This window comes from Dreissena polymorpha, chromosome 14, assembly GCF_020536995.1.
Source record: "Dreissena polymorpha isolate Duluth1 chromosome 14, UMN_Dpol_1.0, whole genome shotgun sequence".
In the NCBI taxonomy this organism is placed as follows: domain Eukaryota; kingdom Metazoa; phylum Mollusca; class Bivalvia; order Myida; family Dreissenidae; genus Dreissena; species Dreissena polymorpha.
Window position 1 is genome coordinate 11,105,283 of NC_068368.1, and position 23,932 is coordinate 11,129,214.

Below are 23,932 nucleotides of genomic sequence, written 5' to 3' on the forward strand. Positions count from 1 at the left end.
ACATTTAGAAAGCGCTTGTACAAGTTATTATTTTTAACATGGTATAAACATTTAATTGGACAATTTGATTTAAATAATGCTTTAAACTTTACGGACCGTTTTCACCACTGACCACCCTGACTCATATTCTCCTCCGCAAAATCTCACATGACCTTAAAATGGCGTTTTGTATCTGATGTTGTTACGGGAAGTTGACACAAATTCGTTAAGTTGACACAAATTCGTTGAGTTGACAATGTCACCACTTACAGTCATTGTTGTTTTATACATAATCAGTTGTGTTAACTTTTTAAATGCCTACACCACATACAACGTGATTCCAACAAAAGATGAAACTCGGAGGTTCTACGGAATAGGGGGGCTAAGTGGAGGCGGGGTGAGAATTAAAACTAAAGTATCTGGGCCGCGATCTGGGAAAAGGGTGCGTAATACATGTGCTTAAAGCGTCGTCCCAGATTAATTTGGCAATCCACACAGGCTTATCAGAGACGAAACTTTCAGCTTTTGTGATAGTTTTGCATGTAAAGGAAGTGGGGAGACCACAGTAAATTCAGTTAAAATTTAGTTGATATAGCTAGGCGGTAATTACCATTCTTGATAAGCCTGTGCAGACTGCAGACACAAATTAATCTGGGACAACATTTGAACACATGCTTGAAGCTCCATTTTTCCAGAATGGGGCTCATTATAAGGCTCTTGTATACACAAATTTATATGTTTACATTATTATGCCCCCTCCCACAACCTCCATCCTCACGGTCAAATCAGGTCGTATAAAAGTTGCATCAGTTGTCTGGTATGGTTGGCATAGTACAATACAGTAATGTCACTACAATAATATCATCTGTATGTGTAAGCACACCTCCTATGTTTGAGAGCTCTGGGAAATCTTGGCTTGATGTATTTGCGTAAAGTATCATCTTGAATTAGCCTGTGCATTGTATAAAGACTCATCAGTGACAAAATGTTTTGTTTTCATTTAAAGGTAGCCTCTTAACAAAAATACAGTTTAAGCAGAAAGTATTGTTTCTGATTAGCCTGTGTGGATTTTACAGGCTAATATGAGACCACACTTGATGCACATCCATTAAGCCACGTTTTCCCTAAATGAGGCTTATTTTAAAGTTTCTTCTTCTTCTTCATTATTTTATCGAGTGCACCGGGATTGTCTCCCATATGGCCATCGCCCCCAGAAAGACGTGTTTGTTGGTTACGGGGGATAGTGCAAGATACAGGAGACACCCCGTTCCAGAGGTGACCCTGGGTCTTTTAGTGCCCGGTGTATAGCACCTAGTACACTGCACCTCGGTTTAACGTCTCATGCGAAAGACGAGTTAGTAGGTTAGGTGCGGCGGGGGATCGAACCAGCGATCTCTGGATTGTGAAGCCAGTGTGTTACCACTACACTACGGATCCGCTACCCTTATTTTAAAGGCACTTGTTCACAGATAATCGTATGCCATAACCCAACCCCTTTCCTAACCCTATAACCAATTATGTAACCTCAATTAATAGATGTGCTTTGGTTGTGTTTGCTAATCTTGAAAGAAGTATACCTGCAAGCTATTTTTGTGCTCAAAACAATAAGTTGGGAAAACAAACTTTTGATAGTATCATATATTTGATATTGTTTTTATGTATTGATTTATCATTGATGTGTGACGCTGGCTGAATCTAGCTAGATATGAACTTCAAATTACACATACTATAACAAATGATCCTTAGCAAATTTTGAGTAGTATATAATGAAGCGTTATATTGTGTGTAATAATGATTTACTGGTAAATCAATCACAAAACAGCCAAGTTGATTTAATTAACTAATAAGACTTACAATTTGAATGCATGTTACATTTTGTTAGTTCAGAATCGGAAACAATTGCATCAGACACGGCTTTGTTTGCCAATTAAAGCACAAGTTTTTTTGACAGTTGTCAGAATTATTCAGAATAGACAATGTTGATATGCAAAATCAGTTAGATTGGCAAGAAAGGATTTCAAATTTGATTAACTTACCATCAGAAGCATTTTTGTTCAATTTGTTTATGTTTTAAATGCATGCATAGAAAATTATATGATGCCTCAGCCTGTGATTATTTTCGCCCTAATTAAAGATTTGTTTCTGTCTTATCTTTTTCAGCCAATTTGTTTTAAGTGATAATAGAAATTAGATTAAAGCCTCACAACAGCGCTTTGTTTATGTGGGTAAACTTTATAAAGTGTCATCCCAGATGAGCCTGTGCAGTCTTTACAGGCTAGTAAGTGACATAAATTACCAATTTAAATAATGGAAATTGTAATTTCAAGGAAGTCTTTTCTCAACAAACATCCACATGCATTAAGCCTCAGTTTCCTATAACGCGGGTAAATTTAGAAAAAAAGAAGATTCACCATCACAGATTTGTTCAAAGTTTGGCTCTTTATCATGGAGTTTCATAGTGACAAATTTTCACCTCTGGGGTTCAATATCATCTTACATTTATTTTATTATGTTTATGTTCTCCTGTAATAAAGTTATTTTGCATTATGTACTTGTATAATTACAGAGAACTACGCATTCTGACGTTTATGTAGTTAAAACAGATAATCTCAAGAGAAGATTTTTAGGAATTGGCGGCCTTAGTGCTGGAGTAAGAAATATTCTAAAATTTATATGAAACAAAGCTGCTCTTTAGTTTAAGGCATTTATGAGAAGTATTATGAAGGGTTTACATTTTGACACTTTTTATGTCCCCCACCACTATAGTGGGGACATTTTGTTTTTGCCCTGTCTGTTGGTCTGTCTGTTGGTTTGGTCAAACTTTAACATTTGCCATAACTTTAGCAATATTGAAGATAGCAACTTCATATTTGGCATGCATGTGTTTCTCATGGAGCTGCACATTTTGAGTGGTGGAAGGTCAAGGTCAAGGTCATCCTTCAAGGTCAAAGGTAAAAAAAAAGGCAAAGCGGCGCAGAAGGGGACATAATGTTTCTGACAAACACTTTTCTTGTTGTGTTTGCTATTTATGTCATTTCGTTATGGAATTCGCATTTGTTTCACTATACTTGTTTGATTAACTATAGTAGATCATGATAATATCATTATAAATATATTATTGATTTTTCTTGCATTCATTTCTACAAACCAATGCATGTTTTGTGTACAATGCTTCCCACATATATTACAATCCTTTACATTACTTGTTCTTCCTCAGCAAAGACATCGATTTGATCCTCCCTACACTACTTGTTCTTCCTCAGCAAAGACATTGATTTGAGCCTCCCTTTAAAAAAATCAAGCTTAAGTATATGTGTTAAATGGACCTTTTCATAGATTTTGGCATGTATTGAAGTTTGACATTCAATGCTTTATATTGATAAATGTAAACTTTGGATCTTAAAAGCTCCAGTAAAAAAACAAGAATAAAATTAAAGAAAGAAAAAAAGTAACCCTACAAATTTAATGAACTCAAACTACCAGAGATTTTTATCTGATTTTGGGGAAAGGGCCTGGCCTTTTTTGAGTGGAAAAAAAATGTGCGAAACGACGGATTTTGGGGAAAAATAAGGATAGTCTTAAATAATCAATTTAACCTATTTTGCTTTTTATGCTCCCCCAAATTTTTTTTGGGGGACCATATAGTTGCCGCTTCATCTGTCCGTGTGTCTGTTCGTGCACAATTTTTGTCCGGGCTATTTCTCAGCAACTAATGACTGGAATTCAATGAAACTTTATGGAAAGCTTCACTACCAAGAGGAGATGTGCATCATGTGCATATTATCAGCGGGTTCTGGTCTGATGATTTTTCACAGAGTTATGGCCCTTTGAAAATTTCCATTAACTGTACATATAGTGCAATTCTTGTCCGGGCTATTTCTCAGCAACTAATGACCGGAATTCAATGAAACTTTATGGGAAGCTTCACTACCAAGAGGAGATGTGCATATTATCAGTGGGTTCTGGTTGGATGATTTTTCACAGAGTTATGGCCCTTTGAAATTTTCCATTAACTGTACATATAGTGCAATTCTTGTCCGGGCTATTTCTCAGCAACTAATGACCGGAATTCAATGAAACTTTATGGGAAGCTTCACTACCAAGAGGAGATGTGCATATTATCAGCGGGTTCTGTTCGAATGATTTTTCACATAGTTATAGCCCTTTGAAATTTTATATAAAAAATTATTGTCCCCCCAACTACTGTGCCCTCAAGATGTTGCCTTTTACTAGTATCTGAATAAATAGTGCAATATTAAGACAAAAAAAAAACTTTGGGGAGCATCACCCGTCTCCGACGGTTTCTTGTTTTTTTAAACTATGCAATACTTGTCTATTTTCTACACTGGATCAGGATAACTTATATAATTAAAGGTTAAAAAAATTGTTTTGGGGAAAATCTCTATAAGAGGGGAAAAATACATCTAGGGGAAAGGGCCAGTATTGGGCGCCTCTCAAAGAAGGACAAAAAGCCCTGACCCCTGACCCCAGGAGTAAAAGTCAAACGCGTAGACCACTTGGCCATCCGTGCTCATTTAATGTTTGATGTATTTTATACTTTAGTTAAGCAATCCTCGTAGTGTTACAAAATATGACAACAATAGAACTTCAGGTTTTTAAGTCGTCAAAAGATACATATTATGGATTATATTTTAAAGCATCGTAAATGTTCAGTATTCCTGTTTTCTCAATAATATCATAACTCTAACGGAAATTCGCGAATCTGAAACATAAAAAAAAAATTCTCAATTTACCAAAACATGAACAGTTTTTTTTAAATTACGTCCAGGCAAATATGGGACAAACCTTTACACCTATTTTTATACGCCCGTCTATGACGGGACGTATTATGGTATACCCCGCGTCCGTCTGTCCGTCCGTCCGTCTGTCCGTCCGTATGTCTGTTAATGTCGTACGCTACGTCAAATATCCTTTGACAGATTTTCTTCAAATTTTAACACAATCTTAATATTGATAAACCCTGATCCCCTTTCGTTTTTGACGGAATTCTGAATTGTCGTTCCAGAGTTATGGGACTTTGTTCGTCAAAATTTCGTGATTTCATTGAATGTCCTACTGTAGCTATATAAAAATGTTAAAGTTGTTATAACTTTGGTATGCTTGGACCTAGAGTCTTGAAACTTGACATGAAGGTTGGCCAGAACTAGTAAGTAACCACTGGACATTTCAAGGTCATTCATTTGAAGGTCAAGGTCACTGTGACCTTGAATGTAAAAATGTTAAAGTTGTTATAACTTTGGTATGCTTGGACCTAGAGTCTTGAAACTTGACATGAAGGTTGGCCAGAACTAGTAAGTAACCCCTGGACATTTCAAGGTCATTCATTTGAAGGTCAAGGTCACTGTGACCTTGAATGTAAAAATGTTAAAGTTCTTATTTCATGTTATAACTTTGGTATGCTTGTACCTAGAGTCTTCAAACTTGAAATAAAGATTGGCCAGTACTAGAAGATGACCACTGGTCATTTCAATGTCATTCATTTGAAGGTCAAGGTCACTGTGACCTTAAATGTTAAAATGTTAAAATTGTTATAACTTTGGTATGCTTGGACATAGAGTCTTCAAACTTGACATGAAGGTTTGCAAGCACACTTAGATGACCACTGGTCATTTCAAGGTCATTCATTCTAAGGTCAAGGTCACACAAGGTCACTGTGACCTTAAATGTTAAAATGTTAAAATTGTTATAACTTTGGTATGCTTGGACATAGAGTCTTCAAACTTGACATGAAGGTTTGCAAGCACACTTAGATGACCACTGGTCATTTCAAGGTCATTCATTCTAAGGTCAAGGTCACTGTGACCTTAAATGTTATTGTTGTTCATGTATCCTACCGTAGCTCAAATATCCCCCGATGGATTTTTTATACGCCCGTCTATGACGGGACGTATTATGGTATACCCCGCGTCCGTCTGTCCGTCCGTCCGTCCGTCTGTTAATGTCGTACGCTACGTCAAATATCCTTTGACAGATTTTCTTCAAATTTTAACACAATCTTAATATTGATAAACCCTGATCCCCTTTCGTTTTTGACGGAATTCTGAATTGTCGTTCCAGAGTTATGGGACTTTGTTCGTCAAAATTTCGTGATTTCATTGAATGTCCTACTGTAGCTCAAATATCCTTCGATGGATTTTTTTCAAATTTCAACACAATCTTAATATTGATAAACCCTGATCCCCTTTCGTTTTTGACGGAATTCTGAATTGTCGTTCCAGAGTTATGGGACTTTGTTCGTCAAAATTTCGTTATTTCCATGCTCATGTACTTATAAAATAAACCATGTATTCAAATACAAATAAACTGAAGTAAAAAAATGATTCAAAGGGTTATTTATTACCTTACTACTTCATTGGCGAACGACGGGCGTATCATGCGCTCATGGCGCAGCTTTTATTAGTATTTGCAAAGAGACTTCCTTAAAATGAAAAATACGATAAAAGTGCAAAGTTTCTTCCCTGATTAGCCTCTGCCGACTACTAAAGTTAATATGGTACTAGCACTGCGCTAATGCATTAAGCCCTGTTTTCACAGAGTAAGGCTCATATAATTTTTTTCATCATTTGGGTATATGACCTTGGGAACTTTACCATGACATTTTAATTTAATTTAGGAAAAAGTATTACAATTATTTGATGAATTACATCATAGTAATTATTTCTTAAACTTGAAATAGAAACTTAAAAAGAAAATCATTATAAAAAAAAACGACATATCAGTATTAAACATGGGACAACTTTAAAAGTATTCATTTTCGTATGGAACATCTATAGATAAAACATTGAGGTGGTTATGAACTGGAAATGGGATAACAAATAAGTTTCTGCCATTGGGAAAAGAACAAAATAACTGCTGAAAATGGGCCAACAAAAAAATCTAAATCTCTGTATAAATTAACCACCCTCTAGGAAAATGGGGCTTAATGCATATGCCAAAAGCTTCATCCCAGATAAGCATGTGCAGTCTGAACAGGCTAATCAGGGAAGGCACTTTACACTTTGATGGTATTTTTTTGTTTAAAGGATGTCTCTATAACTTAGCGCAAATTCAATTTACATGTATGCTGATAGTGTCATCCTAGATTAGCTTGTGTTGACTGCACAGGTCAATCTGGGACAACGTTTTATGCATATCTGTTAAGCCCCATTTTCCTAGAGTGCAAAGCAATGCATGTAACACCTTATACTGTTGAATGGCTATATAATTGTGTCATTCTTCTTATCATTCAACTTTTAGGTAATACATTCTAGCAGTGCTTTGTAAAAAGGAGGTTTAAAGCGTATGCATAAAGTTTCGTCCCAGAATAGGCTGCACAACACTTTCTGACAAACTTGATTTTTGCTCATAAGAGGCATACAAGGGGAATGTGTCCCCCCTGATTAGCCTGTGCAGACTGCACAGGCTAATCTGGGATGACACTTTACGCACATGCATTAAACCCCTTTTTTACAGAGCACGGCCCATTTATTGTGTTGCTGTACATAGAAAACTTGGAATGTTCTGGTGTTTTGCAGGCAACTTCAAAATTGTTGGTGAATTATCCAGAGCAACAAAGAAATGAGATTTTGGATTATCTCTTTAAGGTAGGTTATTTGAAATGTGTGTGCAAATGCTTAAATAATGAAAAAAGGAAAAATTGTGTTTCAGAAAAGGTCTTCATTTAGTTTAAACCTATTTATTATGCCCCCCTTCGAAGAAGAGGGGGTATATTACTTTGCACATGTCGGTCTGTCGGTCTGTCGGTCGGTCGGTCCTTTGAGCTTGATTTTATGGAAAGCCTGGAGCTTATTGAACAGCTCTTGAGCCATTTTGGTGGGTGGAAGCAGTATATAACTCAAGTCTTTGGAAAGATCTAAAAAACGCTTACAAATAGCTGATTGAACATGTGACCTCCAAGTTGATAGGGTGACAACATATCCAAAGGGACCTTGAAAAAAGTTCTTGACTGAAGTATCTGCTTGGTTTTAAGCTCAGCAGGTTTTCGGAGAAAACCCGAGGTATTGTCATAGCCAGCTCGTCGTCCAGCTTCTGCCGTCTGCGTCGTGCTAAAACCTTAACATTGGCTCTAAAATCAAAGTGCTTCCACCTACAACTTTGAAACTTCATATGTAGCTGCATCTTGATTGGATCTACCTGCCACACCCATTTTGGGTCACTAGGTCAAAGGTCAAGGTCACTGTGACCTCTAATATAAATCTTTAAAATAGGCTCTAAAATCAAAGTGCTTCCGCATACAGCTTTGAAAAGTCATATGTAGATGCACCTTGATGAGTTCTACACACCACACCCATTTTTGGGTCACTAGGTGAACTGACAAGCTTACATCTATTCAAAAATGCACCCACAGCCCAGCGTTTGCACCCCCTATGTGGTGCTCTTGTTATTTGTAAGGATCTTGAAAAAGATATGAAAACATTAGGAATTTATTTTAAAAGATATGGTAAACATTTGCCTGAATTTTGGAAATGTTGAACAATGTGTGGATAAACTTCAAAATGTTATTGTTTGCTGTTAATGTGTCACCAAGGTCAATAAAACAGCTAGCATACCAGCCAAGTTCTGGAAAAAAACGGGGCTTAATGTACGTGCGTAAAGTGTTTTCCCAGATAAGCTTGTGATGTCCACACAGGTTAATCAGGGACAACACTTTTCTCTTGTGATGTCCACACAGGTTAATCAGGGACAACACTTTTCTCTTGAAGAAATTTTTGTTTGCTTAATTATTTTCTTTGAAAATTGAATACAGTCCAACCCCTCTTAAGCAGCCAGTCAAGGGAAACAGCCAAATTGGCTGCTTAAGCGGGGTGGCCTCTTAAGAGGGGGTTGGGTCATAGGGAGTCTGGAGTTGATGAGTGCATGGCCAACTGTTCAATTTTTGTATAAACAAAATGGTAAATATGTGTACATGTACTAAACAATGTATAGACTTAAAATAATTGTATTTCTTCCTTTCTTAAATCAGCTATAAGGCAACATTTTCTTTCAACAAATATTCTATTCATCTTTCTAATCATCTTCAATATGATCATCATCAGAATCAAGTCAATGAAAAAGAATCATTCTCATGATTCATTGTTTACACAATGCGCGTTGTATGGCCCCAATGCACTTAAGATGGGAACAGTTGTGAATCAGTTATGCGTGAATAACTCCCGTGTCACTATAAATCGATAATTTAATCGGTTTATTGCATTTTTATGGCTTTGAATACCTACCGCACGAATTGGTCCCGACAGTGATCTCCTTCACGATAAAATCGTGACCAGTTACTTAAGAGACTGATAATAGCAACCGGGTGTAATCCTCCTGGTAATCGTGCTTTTCATGCATAATATTATAAAAACAGTTTTTCGCCGCGTAAAGGGGTTTATCAAAATTAATATTGAAATTATTGTAAATATAAAACAAATATAAATGTTTTGTTTTATTCCCAAATGAGAATAATAATCTGTAATCCGAAACACACTCCCGATTGTTTAATGTTAACGAGACGTTGACAAATTCTAGTAGCATCGTGTATTTCCTTTGTCCCGACAAAAGCGCGCGAAAATTATGCACCAATGTACAATGTCATGCCATACACATGGTTCGAAAGCATGCGTGTATTGATGTTTGGATAAAAACTTTGTAGCACAGAGAACATGTAGATCAGTTGATTTCGGTTAAAAGTTTTGTTGTTCTTTTAAACTTTTAATTAGCCGATAGTTGTCATAAATGTGTGCTTGAAATAGTATGAGCTACAAATAATAAATTATAAATTAAGAATCTCCTTTCCAGTAATAATAGGTGATATTCACACGTGCGGAAACAAAAAGATCAAACGGTCGCATATTGCTTTTAACCCGATACCCCGATATTCCGCCGCTAATGAATTGCAATTTGCAAACTGGCTGTCAAAATGTTTATCACACATCACGCTTCAGTACTACAGAGCCTAAACCGCAGACTGGAAGTACATATCGATTTGTTCGTCGTTGCGTCTGTGTAATTTTGCCAATGTACACGACTGACTTACTTGCGCGTGACCACTCATATGGGGGGGGGGGGGGAATTTAACATTTGGGATGCAAAATTGCTGGCCGCTGGCCGGAGAAACAGGGTTACCGCTTAAGAGGGGTGCATTATATAGTGTTTATCGACGGTCGCGGCACAGACTGGCCGCCTACACGGGATGACCGGTGATGAGGGGTGACCGGAAGTAGGGGTTGGACTGTATTCAAAATGGAACCTCATGTTGGGAAGGTTTCTGAATATTCAAATATTTAAATATTTGTTCACATCCCTAGTGTTTGTTGAAGTATCCTTTCTGATTCATATTTATATGAGTTGTGCTCTTTGAAAAGGGGGTTTAATGCATGTGTGTCAAGTGTCGTCTTAGATTAGCCTGTGCAGACGACACTTCCCACTGTTATGATATTTTCATTTGAAGAAAGTTTCTTCTTAGCAAAAATCAAGGTTAGGCGTTAAGTGTTGTCCCTTATTAGCTGGTGAGGAACACACATGCTAATCTAGAACGACACTTTAGGCACATGCATTAAACCCCCTTTTCACAGAGCACGGCTCATATAATTATATTGAGCAGATATTTCTGCTGTCTTGTTTCAGCCTGAGTTTGGAGCCTCCCTGCAGATCTTAAAGGTTGAGATTGGGGGAGATGCACAAAGCACTGGTGAGTTAACTCAATGAATCAAAACAATGATTTTCGTAATTATTGAAATATTGATGGATTTTGGTATTGTATATCAGACAATTAACAAACATTTCAGCCTCGTTCTGGGAAAATTGAGCTTAATGCAGTCCTCACGGCTAATCAGGGACAACAGTTTCAACAAAAAAATACCAGAAATGTGTAAAGTGTCAGCCTGCACAGGCTGATCTCGGAAATACTCCATGCACATACATAAAGCCCCGTTTTTTTCAGAGCGAGGTTCATTTGTAGGTTTGATGCTTAGGAATTAGACCATTATTGAAGGGTTTTTGCCTTGTCTGGAAGCGATGTGATTTGACTGTGTCCGTGTTTGGTGCCATATAATGCTTTGATCATACTATTCTAACAGTTACCAGTCAATGTGTGAGCAAGTGGGAGAAAATTTTCCATGGACACCCTTTATTTTTGTGTTATTTTTAGCTCGGCTGTTTTCGGAGAAAACTCGAGGTAATGTCATAGCAAGCTCGTCGTCCGCCGTCTAGCGCCCGCCCTGCTAAAACATTTATTTTGGCTCTAAAATCAAAGTGCTTCCAACTTTGAAACTTTATATGTAGATGCAACTTGATGAGTTCTACATGCCACACCCATTTTTTGGTCACTAGGTCAAGGTCAAGGCCACTGTGACCTCTAAAAAAAATAATCTGACAAGCTTTCATTTATTCACAACTGCACCCGCAGCCGAGAGTTGGCATCCGTTATGCAGTGCTCTTGTTTTTAGATAGTATTTATTTTAATTTTTATTTATTTATTCATTTGATAGGGACTGACTCTAGAAAGGTGAAACTAAAAGGCGACCTGATTTTCTCCTCAGGTGTTTTGTGTTCAACAGTTCTTCAACAATCCTTTTTTCACTTTTGTTTGACAAGCAGCTCTTCTTCACCAGCTGATGATTTAATAGTTTGGCTATGATCTGTGAAATGGGGTTTTAATGCATGTGTGTAAAGTGTAGTCACAAATTAGCCTGTGCAGTCTGCACAGGCTTATCAGGGACAACACTTTCTGCCTAAATTGTATTTTGGTCATGGACAGTCTTCCTTTAAACAAAAAATACAATTAAAGCGGACAATGTTGTCCCTGAAGCCTGTGCAGTCTGATCATGGACACCACTTTACACACATGCATTAAACCCCCTTTTCACAGAGGTTGTCCCAGTTGTTTATATCATTCAGATGGCACGGAGGCATCCCATATGCACTACCCCTGGGATGAGAACTATCAGAGAGGCTATGAATGGTGGCTCATGGTGGAGGCAAAGAAGGTGAGAATGTGGTCTATAGACTCTGTCTATACAAGTGTATATGAGAGGGGTTGGTGTGTTAATTACCCATATATGTATAGAGGTGTCCCACTTGCACTACCCCTGGGATGAGAACTATCAGAGGCTATGAATGGTGGCTCATGGTGGAGGCAAAGAAGGTGAGAATGTGATCTATAGACTCTGTCTATACAAGTGTATATGAGAGGGGTTGGTCTGTTAATTACCTATATAGAAAACTATCAGAGAGGCTACGAATGGTGGCTCATGGTAGAGCCAAAGAAAGTGAGACTTTTTTTTTTTGAGATTTCTTATTTATTTTGAGTTATTTTACACACATTTTTAATGAACATTTGATACCTTTGGTTAGGTTGATGGTAAGTGCTAGTCCTAGCCTCATTTGTTTAGCTGGCTAATAGTAGAGGAAAAAAAGATGAGTATATCATCCTTTAATTATTTGAAATAATTTTACACAGATTTTTAATGAACATTATATTCCTATGGTAGACAACATTAATCCCTGTAACCTTTTGAAGCCTAGTCAGAAAAGTCCTTCACCGAAATTGAGATTGAACCTAGTACCTCCCGGTTCCAAATCAGGAAGACACTCTACCGGTTCCAAATCAGGAAGACATTCTACCGCATTGCTAATATAAAAGCCAGCTAATATAGCAAGGCAGAACAAGTTTTCCACATACAAAACCCTGTTACACTTTAGCATTTGGAAACTGTCATGTAATGTTGAAATGATTTCTTACTTAATATTGTAAAATCATTTACATTTGTCTGTATGAAATTTTGTGTTTTTTCAAAAAATGACTTATGTGGAAACATAAATTCATGTTTTTTGTATTATGAAAAAAAGAGGAATTTTCATTCATTATTTCTGATGTGTTAGTGTTCAGTTTTTGGATCAGTCAACCATTGAATCAACCAAAATAAACATCACACAAATAATGATCATTTTACAAATATTATATTCCAGAGAAATCCGGGAATCATGCTGTATTGTCTCCCCTGGGCGTTCCCCGCCTGGGTAGGGGACGGAAAGAGGGACCCCTACAATAACCCAAACCTGACAGCCTCATATGTTGTCAAGTGGATCCAGGGTGCCAGGAAATACTATAATCTCACCATGGACTATGTAGGGGTAGGTTATGGGGCCATAAAATGCATGGTTCATATATGGGGCCATAAAATACATTGTTTAAATACAGGGCCATACACTGCATGGTTCATATATTTGGCCATAAAATGCATGGCGCATTTATGGGCCAGGAAATACTAGAATGTAAACATTGACTATAGATACATTTTTATCCATATATATAGCATCTTCTTCAAACTTTAATTTCTTTAAGCTACATTTGATCCATTCCATGTCAAATCCTGTGTTAACAACACCAGTGGTTCTAACTTTAACATCAGGTTTTTGTTCATACTGCACATAGAGATTGTTGGACCATAAAAAAAACACACATTAACCAATTCCCCATAAGAAACAAATGAAAATTGCTTTTGCAACCAGCATAAAACCAGAACAGCCTGCGAGTAACTCGCAGTCTGTTAAGGTTTTATGCTATTTGCTGCTCATTACTACTTAAGGTTGGAATTGAAGCCTTTTCAAACTTAAATTTAGTAATATATGTATCTAAGTAGTAAAAGGTTAAGTCATAAAAAGGCTTTTTTGAGAAACAAATCTTTTTTTAATCTGCCTGATTAATATGTCCACCAGTCCTCCACTTAACTTTACTTTTATTTCAGGTATGGAATGAGCGACCATACAATGCAAAATATATAAAGGTAAATAGTTTTGTTTTATTTGTTTTTCCGTAATGTCTTTGCATTTCAACCATGATTTTCTTGCGGAGCATGCTTGCGGGCATCTCAATATAGCTGTCACCATGGGTCGAGCCTTCTATGGTCTTTAGGGTGCAGGATCACTTGAGTTTGTGTGAACCGGTATTAGGTGGTTTTTTTTTGAATAACTTTTTAAAGCAATTGTTCTTAAGAATTTCAACTAGTGCATAAAAGACAGATATTTTTGCTGCTTAAGGCAGTGTGAAATACATCAGTATTACTTTATATAATAAGCATGTGTTCTTGTTAACAAATTATATGTGTACTGCATGCATTTATACAGTTATGCTTCACACAACGTGAAAATTTGTCACCCATTTCAGACGTTCTTAAGGATTTGTTCTTATACCTTATGATATTGGCACAAACTGCAAGAAAAATTGTCTTTTATGCTCTAAAGATTTTTGCAAATGAATTATAATAGCTTGAGATATTTGAAAAAAAAAAAGTTCTTAATGGTGTGTTTAAATTCTGTTCAGCCTGTGTGTAAATCTCTGAAAACCCCGTTTATTCTGCACCCTGGTGTTGCGCATTTAGAAAAGGTATAGAAAGATATGAGGTACGCTATGGGATATCTGGGCTTAATGCATGTACATAAAGTATCACCCCAGATGAGGGACGACACTAGAAATCTGGGCTTAATGCATGTACATAAAGTATCACCCCAGATAAGGGACGACACTAGAAATCTGGGCTTAATGCATGTACATAAAGTATCACCCCAGATAAGGGACGACACTAGAAATCTGGGCTTAATGCATGTACATAAAGTATCACCCCAGATAAGGGACGACACTAGAAATCTGGGCTTAATGCATGTACATAAAGTATTACCCCAGATGAGGGACAACACTAGAAATCTGGGCTTAATGCATGTACATAAAGTATCCCCTCAGACAAGGGACAACACTAGAAATCTGGGCTTAATGCATGTACATAAAGTATCACCCCAGATAAGGGACGACACTAGAAATCTGGGCTTAATGCATGTACATAAAGTGTCACCCCAGATAAGGGACAACACTAGAAATCTGGGCTTAATGCATGTACATAAAGTATCACCCCAGATAAGGGACGACACTAGAAATCTGGGCTTAATGCATGTACATAAAGTATCACCCCAGATAAGGGACAACACTAGAAATCTGGGCTTAATGCATGTACATAAAGTATCCTCTCAGACAAGGGACAACACCAGAAATCTGGGCTTAATGCATGTGCATAAAGTATTGCCCCAGATGAGGGACAACACTAGAAATCTGGGCTTAATGCATGTACATAAAGTATCCCCTCAGACAAGGGACAACACTAGAAATCTGTGCTTAATGCATGTGTATAAAGTATTGCCCCAGATGAGGGACAACACTTTCCCCTTGAATGGTATTTTTCTTTTAAAGGAAGTTTCTTCTTAGCAAAAATCAAGCTAAGGAGGAAAGGGTCATCCTTGATTAGCCTGTGCGGACTGCTCCAGCTTATCTGGGCTAACACTTTATGCACATGCATTTAGCCCCATTTTTCCAGATTGAGGCTCAAATATATGTGGACTTTACAGTGATCTTGCTCAATATGCACAAAATCTTCTTGATAAAAAAAGCATTTTTAACCCTTTCTCATTTATATGCTAAGTGAACATGGCTATGTGCAAACAGCAAAAAAACAGAACAGCCTGCAAGTATCCTAAGGGTTGGAACTGAGACCTTTAAAACTTGGATCTAGTAAGAAAAGCCTTTAATTGAATTGAAATTTCTAACGGACTCCAAATGTGTCAAAGTACATACATGTATCTTAGTGGTAAAGGATTAAATAATTGCAATATGTGGGCCAGCTAGCTCTGTTGAATACCATCCCAAGATTTCCGGTCCAGCCACAAAACTGAAAGTGTTTCTCCCGTACCTCTTATTCAAGTTCAGCAGTTGTAAGTATTTACACAATAATATGTACTTACTACCTACACAAAAGCTCACTCAGGAAGAGTTTCAGTAGTTAAACAGGCCTCTGTGATATGACTAAAATACTGTTCAAAATTGGTAACTAAAGAACAGAAAAAAAGGAATTCATAAAGACCTTTTAGGCAGGTAAATCATCTTCTAATTTTGACCATTATATTCATCAAAACATGTCTTATTGTATACTTTTTTAGCTCGCCTATTATATTTGAAATATATAAAGTGGAGTTATCCTACTCACCCCGGCGTCTGCGATAGCGTTCCCGTTAGCGTTAGCGTGCAAATGTTAAAGTTTGCGTACCACCCCAATTATTTTCAATGTCCCTTGACATATTACTTTCATATTTTGCATGCTTCTTAACCATAATGACCCCAACCTTTAAACAAGAGCAGACAACTGTATCAAGCATTTTGTAAGAATTATGGCCTTTTTTTCACTTAGATGCATATTATTGATAAATCTATGTTTAAGTTTGCGTGCCACCTCAAATATTTTCAATGTCCCTTGACATATTGCTTTCATATTTTGCATACTTCTTAACCAACATGACTCTAACCTATAAACAAGAGCAGACAACTGTATCAAGCATTTTGTAAGAATTATGGCCCTTTTTTCACTTAGAATATGCATATTATTGATAAATCTGTGTTAAAGTTTGCATACCACCTCAAATATTTTCAATGTCCCTTGACATATTTCTTTCATATTTTGCAAACTTCTTTACCAACATGACCCCCATCTATAAACAAGGGCAGACAACTGTATCAAGCATTTTGTAAGAATTATGGCCCTTTTTCCATTTACAATATTCCTATTACTCTAGTTACATTGCCATAACTTCTTTATTTATGATCAGATTTTATTAATACTTTGACAAAACAACACTTACCTGAATACCACAATGGATTCCACCCAAACAATACCCCACGCTACAAACCCAGAATCCCTCCCCCCCCCTCAATTTTTTTATTTGTTTCCTTTATTTATTTTTGAAAGATCATCTAATAAATGACCCCACCCCACATTATACCCCCCTACCCCCCCCCCCCCCCCCAATTATTTTTTATTTATTTACTTTATTTTTGAAGGACCGTCCAAACTTCCCACCCAAGCTATTGCTATCAAACTTGAAATAAAATCTATTTAGTTTGTTTAATGTCTTTACAAATGTTCAATAGATTGTGGAAAATAAACCTGAGCTATTACCTTGACCTTATTGAATAATTTGAACAATTACCCCATGATGGCTTACGTTATACTGTCAAGCACTCGAATAGTCGAGGGCGCTGTCCTCTGACAGCTCTTGTGAAATCATCTATGCACTGAAAACTTTCATGAAACCCCTGATATTAAATACCACAGACACTGAGACTAACCTATATCCCTTTCTTACTCAGAGGCAAAGTGAAAATTGCTATGTGCAAACAGCATAAAACCAGAACAGCCTGCGAGTAACTTGCAGTCTGTTCAGGTTTTATGCTGTTTGCTGCCCATCAGTATTTTAGGGATGGAAATGAAACCTTCAAACATTGAACCTAGTTTAAAGGTCTTAAATAAAATTTAACTTTCGAAGGGATAACACTTCAAAATACATATTTAAGTGCTATAGGGTTACATTATATATGAATGTCCCACAGACCCTGAGGCAGATGTTGGACAATGCTGGTCTGGACCAGGTGCAGATCGTGGCAGCAGATGGTCTCTGGGAACCAATAGCAATTGACATACAGGCAGACAAGGAACTGGCAAAGGCTGTGGATATTATTGGGTACTGTTATGTGATTTCAGAGATGATCATTTGAGCACTTTTGAGCCTCACTCTGGGAAAACTGGGTTTAACCCTTTCATTGCTGGAACCCAATCTTGAAGGCCTTTGCAAACAGTTCGGATCCAGATGAGACGCCACAGAACGTGGCGTCTCATCAGGATTCAAACTGTTTGCTATTCTGATAGTATTCTTTGAAAAAAATCGAAGAAAATGCTAATTAAAGAAATTCAGCAGACGACATTTTAGCAGACGACAAATTTCCCAGCATGCAAAGGGTTCATGTGTGCAAAGTGTCGTCCCAGATTAGCCTGTGCAGTTGGCACAGGACTATCAGAGATGTAACTTCCCACCCACCAGAGATTTTTGTATAGAAGAGACTTCCTTAAAATAAAATTTCCATAAAAAGTGTTAAGTGTCCTCCTTGAGTGCATGACACCCTCAAAAACTTTTGTATAACTATGTTTCAGGCTATTTCAGGAAAAAGAATCCGACTGAACTGGTTATCTGATTTTTCAGATGGAAACATTGCAATTAACTGTCATTATCATTAACATTTAATAGGTAGACCTGTTGGTTAAAACAGGTTTCTAATTACCTATTGTTTTATCAATTTTATTTTGCCAGGTATTTCCTGGTGCAAACGTGTCAATTTGAAAGTTTTTTTCTTCAATATACAAAAATGTGTCAACAATAATGCAACAAGAATAACACAAATTGTTAGTAGGAGGTTTCTAACTTGCAAATTATTCATTTGCATTTTGTATGACAAATGAAATGTTTTTGGACGGATTTCAAATATTTTTTGTGATTCTATATATTCAGAAAAAAACACAATTATTTATGTTTCAGAAAAAATCAGGAACAAATAATGTAGTAAGTCTGAGATGCAAAGATTGTCAATGTTTGTTATATTTGAATTGGGCCAGGGCTTAATGCATGTGCATTAATTGTCTTCCAATACTAGCCTGTGCAGTCCACACAGGCAAATCTGTGACAACAATTTGGGCTTAGAATGGATTTTTGTTAAGAAGAAAATGGAAAGTGTCGCTCCTGATTATTCTTTGCGGACTGCACAGGCTAATAAGAGAAGACACTTTATGCACATGCATAAAACCCGGTTTTGCTAGAACAATATTTATTTTAATAGTCACCATATCATTGGGTTTATTTGTGTAATAACATTTTCAATAAAATCGCATTGTCGAAAATGTGAAACATTATTGTGCAATTTCATCACCAGCACAGTCCTAGATGTTTTTGCACATGATATTTTGACCATGCTCTGTAAAAAGGGGGTTTAATGCATTTGTGTGAAGTATCATCCCAGATTAGCCTATGCAGGCTGCACAGGCTAATCTGGGATGACACTTTCCCATTACATGGTATTTTTTGTTGACAGAAAATCTCTTCTTAACAAAAACCCAGTTTAGGCAGAAAGTTTGTCCCTGATTAGGCTGTGCACACTGCATTAAACCCCCTTTTCAAAGAGCACGGACCATTTTCAGAGTGCACTATCCAGGAACTAAAACCACTCAAATGGCCATAGACACAGGCAAGCCCCTGTGGTCCTCTGAAGATTACAGCACCTTCAATGATAACGTGGGAGCAGGATGTTGGGCCAGGGTAAGAAATTACGTCTTTTCCTGTGGTATCTATGCGTCTGTTAAAGGGACCCTTTCTCAAAGCAAAATGATAAAAATATTCACTATCAAAAAATAACATAAAAATAAAACATGTCTAATGTGTATATTGACAGATTTGTATTTCAATTACAAGTAATAGAGTTTAAAACTATAATTTATAAGATGTTTTTTCTTCTAATATGAAATATTATGAAGAGTTATACACAATTAGTTTTTCCAAAATTAGTTGACTTTCCGCGCAAAAAATCCCATCCTTAAATTGCATTATTTCCCAAAATGGCCAGGAAAAGGCTTAAAAATTGAAATCCAAGCCTTGTATTCACCAACCAATCTTAGTCTTAGTCTAAAAAAAAGAGAATATTTGTAAAACTTAAAAATGCTAAAACTGCTGGAAAATCAAGTCTAGTGTGGCAGTGAAACCTTGAAATTATTCTGAGGTATTTTTATTTCGTCTAAGGCTATTCTTTATTTGAAGTCTAAGAATAGGCTGGTAAATACCTGGCCTGATAGGAAGTAGGAATTGTTAATGATTTGTTGTCTGGGTGACCCTGGAAAGTCTGAGCTTGATATATGAGCATATGTTTAATTTTGACAGTGCTCTGAGAAAAGGGGGTTTAAAGCATGTGCATAAAGTGTCGTCCCAGATCAGCCTGTGCAGTCTGCAAACGATAATCAGGGACGACATTTTCCACTTATATGGTATTTTTCATTTACAGAAAGTCTCTTCTTAGCAAAAATTCAGTTTAGGCGTAAAGTGTCGTCCCGTACAAAATATTTTTATTGAGAAGTGGAAGATTTTAAATGCATATTCAATCCATGTTTCAGATACTCAACCAGAATTATGTGAATGGCTTTATGACAAGGTACGGATTATGACTTGTATGATGTCACTGTTGATGATTAAGATTATTACAGTAGTAAAAATGTGAACAAAAGCAATGCTATTTAACTAATATAAAGCAGAATTTCCTTAAACCTAAAAATTGTTTCTTTAAGCACTCTTTGATGGAACCCAAAAGCAAGATATTATCTCTGTTACTAGTTTTAGCACAATTTTATTAAAACCTCATTTTAAAAGATTCATGCAAACATGGGTCTTTTGCTATATGTGGCCATCAAAGCTCCTGGCTAGCCTGCGTATTCACTGCCCTTTCCTCTGATGAAACCACAGATTCTTGTGTAACTTTATATCGGACAGGATAGCGCATGACCAGACTTTAAGCTTTCTGCATTATTTTACTTATTTTAGCACAATTTTCTTGGAACCAAATAGCGGCAAACCAGCTATCATGTGTTAGTTTTTATTGCACTTTCTGGGAACCTAATAGCCAGCTATAACGTGTTACTATTTTTAGCTCATTTTCCTCTTCTAATATGTTGCTATTTTTAGCACCATATCCTGGAACCTGATAGCCAGTTATTATGAGGCTCTTCCTTTTGCGCGTGACGGACTTATGACAGCAGACAGTCCATGGAGTGGCTACTATAGAGTGGATGCTCCTATATGGATCACAGGTAACTATGTCATAATTTGTTACCCTTATATATATATGGAATATAAGATGGAATACTAAATCATTAATTGTTAACATCTATGGATCATATGTTACTATATCATTAGTGGTTAATATATGTTAGTTATCAGAGTACTAATCCACATTTATGGAGCTCAATTTATATTACAATATTACAATTTATCATTTATAATTTTTTAACCTAATTTATATTACAACATTAAAACTAATAACATTTTATAATTAATTCCACAATTACTTTTGGCCCATTGTCCCCTTGTTTTTATATTCAGCCCATACAACCCAGTTCACCTATCGGGGCTTTTACTACACCGAACATGGCTCGGGTTCATCTCTCCTAAAAGAAGGAGGCAGCATGGTGTCTCTAGTCAGTTTTGACAATATCCAGCTGACTATCATCATAGAAACCATGGTAACGTAATTTATTCTAGTAAGGTTTTATTGTTTATATTCAGCCCACATGACTCAGTTCACTCATCAGGGCTGGTATTACACTGCTCAGGGGTCTGGGTCGTCCCTATTGAAAGATGGAGGCAGTATGGTGTCCCTAATCAGTTGGAATGGCATCCAGCTGACTATTGTCATAGAAACCATGGTAACGAATTAGGCTTCATGCTGGGTTTTATTTCTCTTTAAGTAATGCAGATGAACCTCGCTTCTGACCTAGTAACTGATAAAACTATTTAAAAAAAGTGAAATATTATGTGATAATCAGATCGATAACATAAACTATTTAAATCTGTAAGTATATCCAATAAAAATATATTTTAATTGTCTTTGACAGTGTTGACGTTCAGTTGTTTGTGGTGACGACCGCATGTATTTATACATCTCTTACACTTCTCAAGATCTCTTTTCGGCTTTCGAAACGATATAAATTAAATGTCACCAACTAATCTTTCAGGATATCGATTGTCCGAGTTACGTAATCCCCATTGACACCGTTTAACCATTTTTAATCGTTTTTTTAAAGAGGAAAACAAAAGAAACTCGTTGGAATAAAAGTGAACCTAAACATGTAGCTTGTCTAGAAAATGGCGGACTGGTCGTTGCTAACGAGTGCGCCCGATTAATCGATGGCTGATTGGTGGATCAATTCTAGTGGGCGGAGCGATCATGAGAGGGCTTTATGCATTTGCTTAAAATACAAGTAGAGATTCACTTGTTTGTTTTAACCTAAACCCAATATATTTTGTTCAGTTATCATCCAAAACTGTACAAATCCAATTACAAATTTACTACTTTTTCTAGACCTAAATCCAATATACTTTGTTCAGTTTTAACTTAATATACTTTCTTCACTTATCATCCAAATATGTTTCCAAGTACAATCATGTACTAATTAACTACTTATTCGATCCATACTTTCAGAGTCGCAACCATTCTGTGTGTATCCGTCCGTTTCTGCCAGAGTACGACGTCAAGCCTCAAAACATCTCCATTCAGCTGACGGGATATTTTGTAAGTCAAACCTCAAAACATCTTCATTCAGCTTACGGGATATTTTGTAAGTCAAGCCTCAAAACATCTCCATTCAGCTGACGGGATATTTTGTAAGTCTCTGTTCTCGCTAACTTTCATCACATTGTCAAGTTCAGTTTATATCAGTTACAGTTCTGCAAGTCTCTGTTCTCGCTAACTTTCATCACATTGGCAAGTTGAATTTATATCAAATACAGTACTGTCATCTAGAAACACAGTGTGATGTAACCCCCTTATTGTAGTATCTGAATTTACCTCGATTGCAAAACAGAGGCAGGATGTTTGCGTGGTTACGTTGAAAATTAATGTCTTTCATGCCTACAGTAGTCTTCAACACACTGTCCAGTTTCAGTACTTAACCCTTTGCCACTCAGAAGCAAAGTGAAGATGGCTATGTGAAAACAGCATAAAACCAGAACAGTCTGCGAGTAACTCACAGTCTGTTCAGGTTTTATGCTGCTCATCAGTATCTTAAGTTTGGAAATGAAACCTTTAAAATTTGAATCTAGTAAGAAAGGTCTTTAATTAAAATTAATTTTCTTAGGGACTACAAATGCGTGAAAATACGTATCTAAGTGGTAAAGGGTTAATTAATAATCATCCATTATTCGTGGAACATTAAAGTTTGCTGATTGTATACATTTACTGATCCACACATTTAACTTAATTAAAATTAACACAATTACTTTGGCAAAAGACCTTTATTTTCGTAATTTTGTCAAAATATTAGAAATATGTTTAAATGTTATGTATCCAAAAAAGGCATTGTTTGAAAAAGCACAAAATTTCATGCCCATAAGTATTAATGATATAGCAGTATATGAATTATTGTACCCTAATCAATAGAAGCATGTGAACTTGTACTTACAACCTTTGTGTTAAACATAAATCATACTTTTTGAAAGATAAAATTGTTCTTAAAATATAACACCATATTATCTTTGAAACCTCAAAACAGCAAATAGCTGGTATAATTTTTTGCGGCAAAGTGTCATGCAAGGGTAATTTTTATCATAATAGATTTGTTAACATTACTTTAATGGAATATTAACAGATACAGTGTAAATCTAATCTGTGATGTTAGTTGGTGAAAGAACATACTGATTCTTTTTATTTAAGGCGGAGTTGCCGAGTCTGTTTGTCCGCTACAGCAAACTTGGTTTTGATGGTGAAGACTCAATACTGTTCAAAGACATGGGAACAATACCGGTAAAATTATCTTACCCATAACCATTTTGTGAATGCATGCTGTCATTGGTGTTTAAGGTTGTACGTCTTGGTAGTGTTTATAATACCTTCCAACTAACACAAATAAGTGGATTCATCATGCTCATCTTTGCATCTGTCTGTCTCACAGAGGGGAATCACGTTTTTTATGCCCCCGGATCTAAAGATCGGGGGTATATTGTTTTTGGCCTGTCTGTCTGTCATTGTGTTATTGTGTGTGTCCTAAAACTTTAACCAAGGTTAAAGTTTTGGGATAAATTTTGCAATATTGAAGATAGCAACTTGATATTTGGCATGCATGTGTATCTCATAGAGCTGCACATTTTTTGTGGTGAAAGGTCAAGGTCATCCTTCAAGGTCAAATTTATGGCTTCAAAGCGGCCCAATAGGGGGCATTGTGTTTCTGACAAACACATCTCTTGTTTATATATATTTTTTATATATGCTATAAAAACATATATATATATATAAAAATACTATATTCCCTCCTGTGGTCTGTCTGCCTGT

The 23,932-nt window shown here is 36.5% G+C and overlaps 1 protein-coding gene across 7 annotated transcripts in view; it reads left to right on the plus strand.

Annotated features, from left to right (window-relative positions):
• Positions 1 to 207: 207 nt before the first annotated feature.
• LOC127857707 (galactocerebrosidase-like) overlaps positions 208 to 23,932 on the plus strand; it is a 34,183-nt gene continuing 10,458 nt past the window's right edge. For 2 of the 7 annotated variants that reach the window (XM_052394337.1, XM_052394335.1), the window contains exons 1-14: positions 208 to 376; positions 2,546 to 2,629; positions 7,515 to 7,583; positions 10,606 to 10,669; positions 11,878 to 11,966; positions 12,949 to 13,113; positions 13,728 to 13,766; positions 17,408 to 17,538; positions 19,044 to 19,161; positions 20,007 to 20,044; positions 20,572 to 20,696; positions 20,989 to 21,128; positions 22,088 to 22,177; positions 23,318 to 23,407. In XM_052394337.1, the coding sequence (XP_052250297.1) occupies positions 236 to 376; positions 2,546 to 2,629; positions 7,515 to 7,583; positions 10,606 to 10,669; positions 11,878 to 11,966; positions 12,949 to 13,113; positions 13,728 to 13,766; positions 17,408 to 17,538; positions 19,044 to 19,161; positions 20,007 to 20,044; positions 20,572 to 20,696; positions 20,989 to 21,128; positions 22,088 to 22,177; positions 23,318 to 23,407 (1,383 nt within the window). In that variant the 5' untranslated portion in view covers positions 208 to 235. Of the gene's footprint in view, positions 377 to 2,545; positions 2,630 to 7,514; positions 7,584 to 10,605; positions 10,670 to 11,877; positions 11,967 to 12,091; positions 12,125 to 12,948; positions 13,114 to 13,727; positions 13,767 to 17,407; positions 17,539 to 19,043; positions 19,162 to 20,006; positions 20,045 to 20,571; positions 20,697 to 20,988; positions 21,129 to 21,171; positions 21,312 to 22,087; positions 22,178 to 23,317; positions 23,408 to 23,932 lie in introns of those variants that run through there. The other 5 variants (XM_052394341.1, XM_052394338.1, XM_052394336.1 and 2 more) reach the window with 4 other exon arrangements.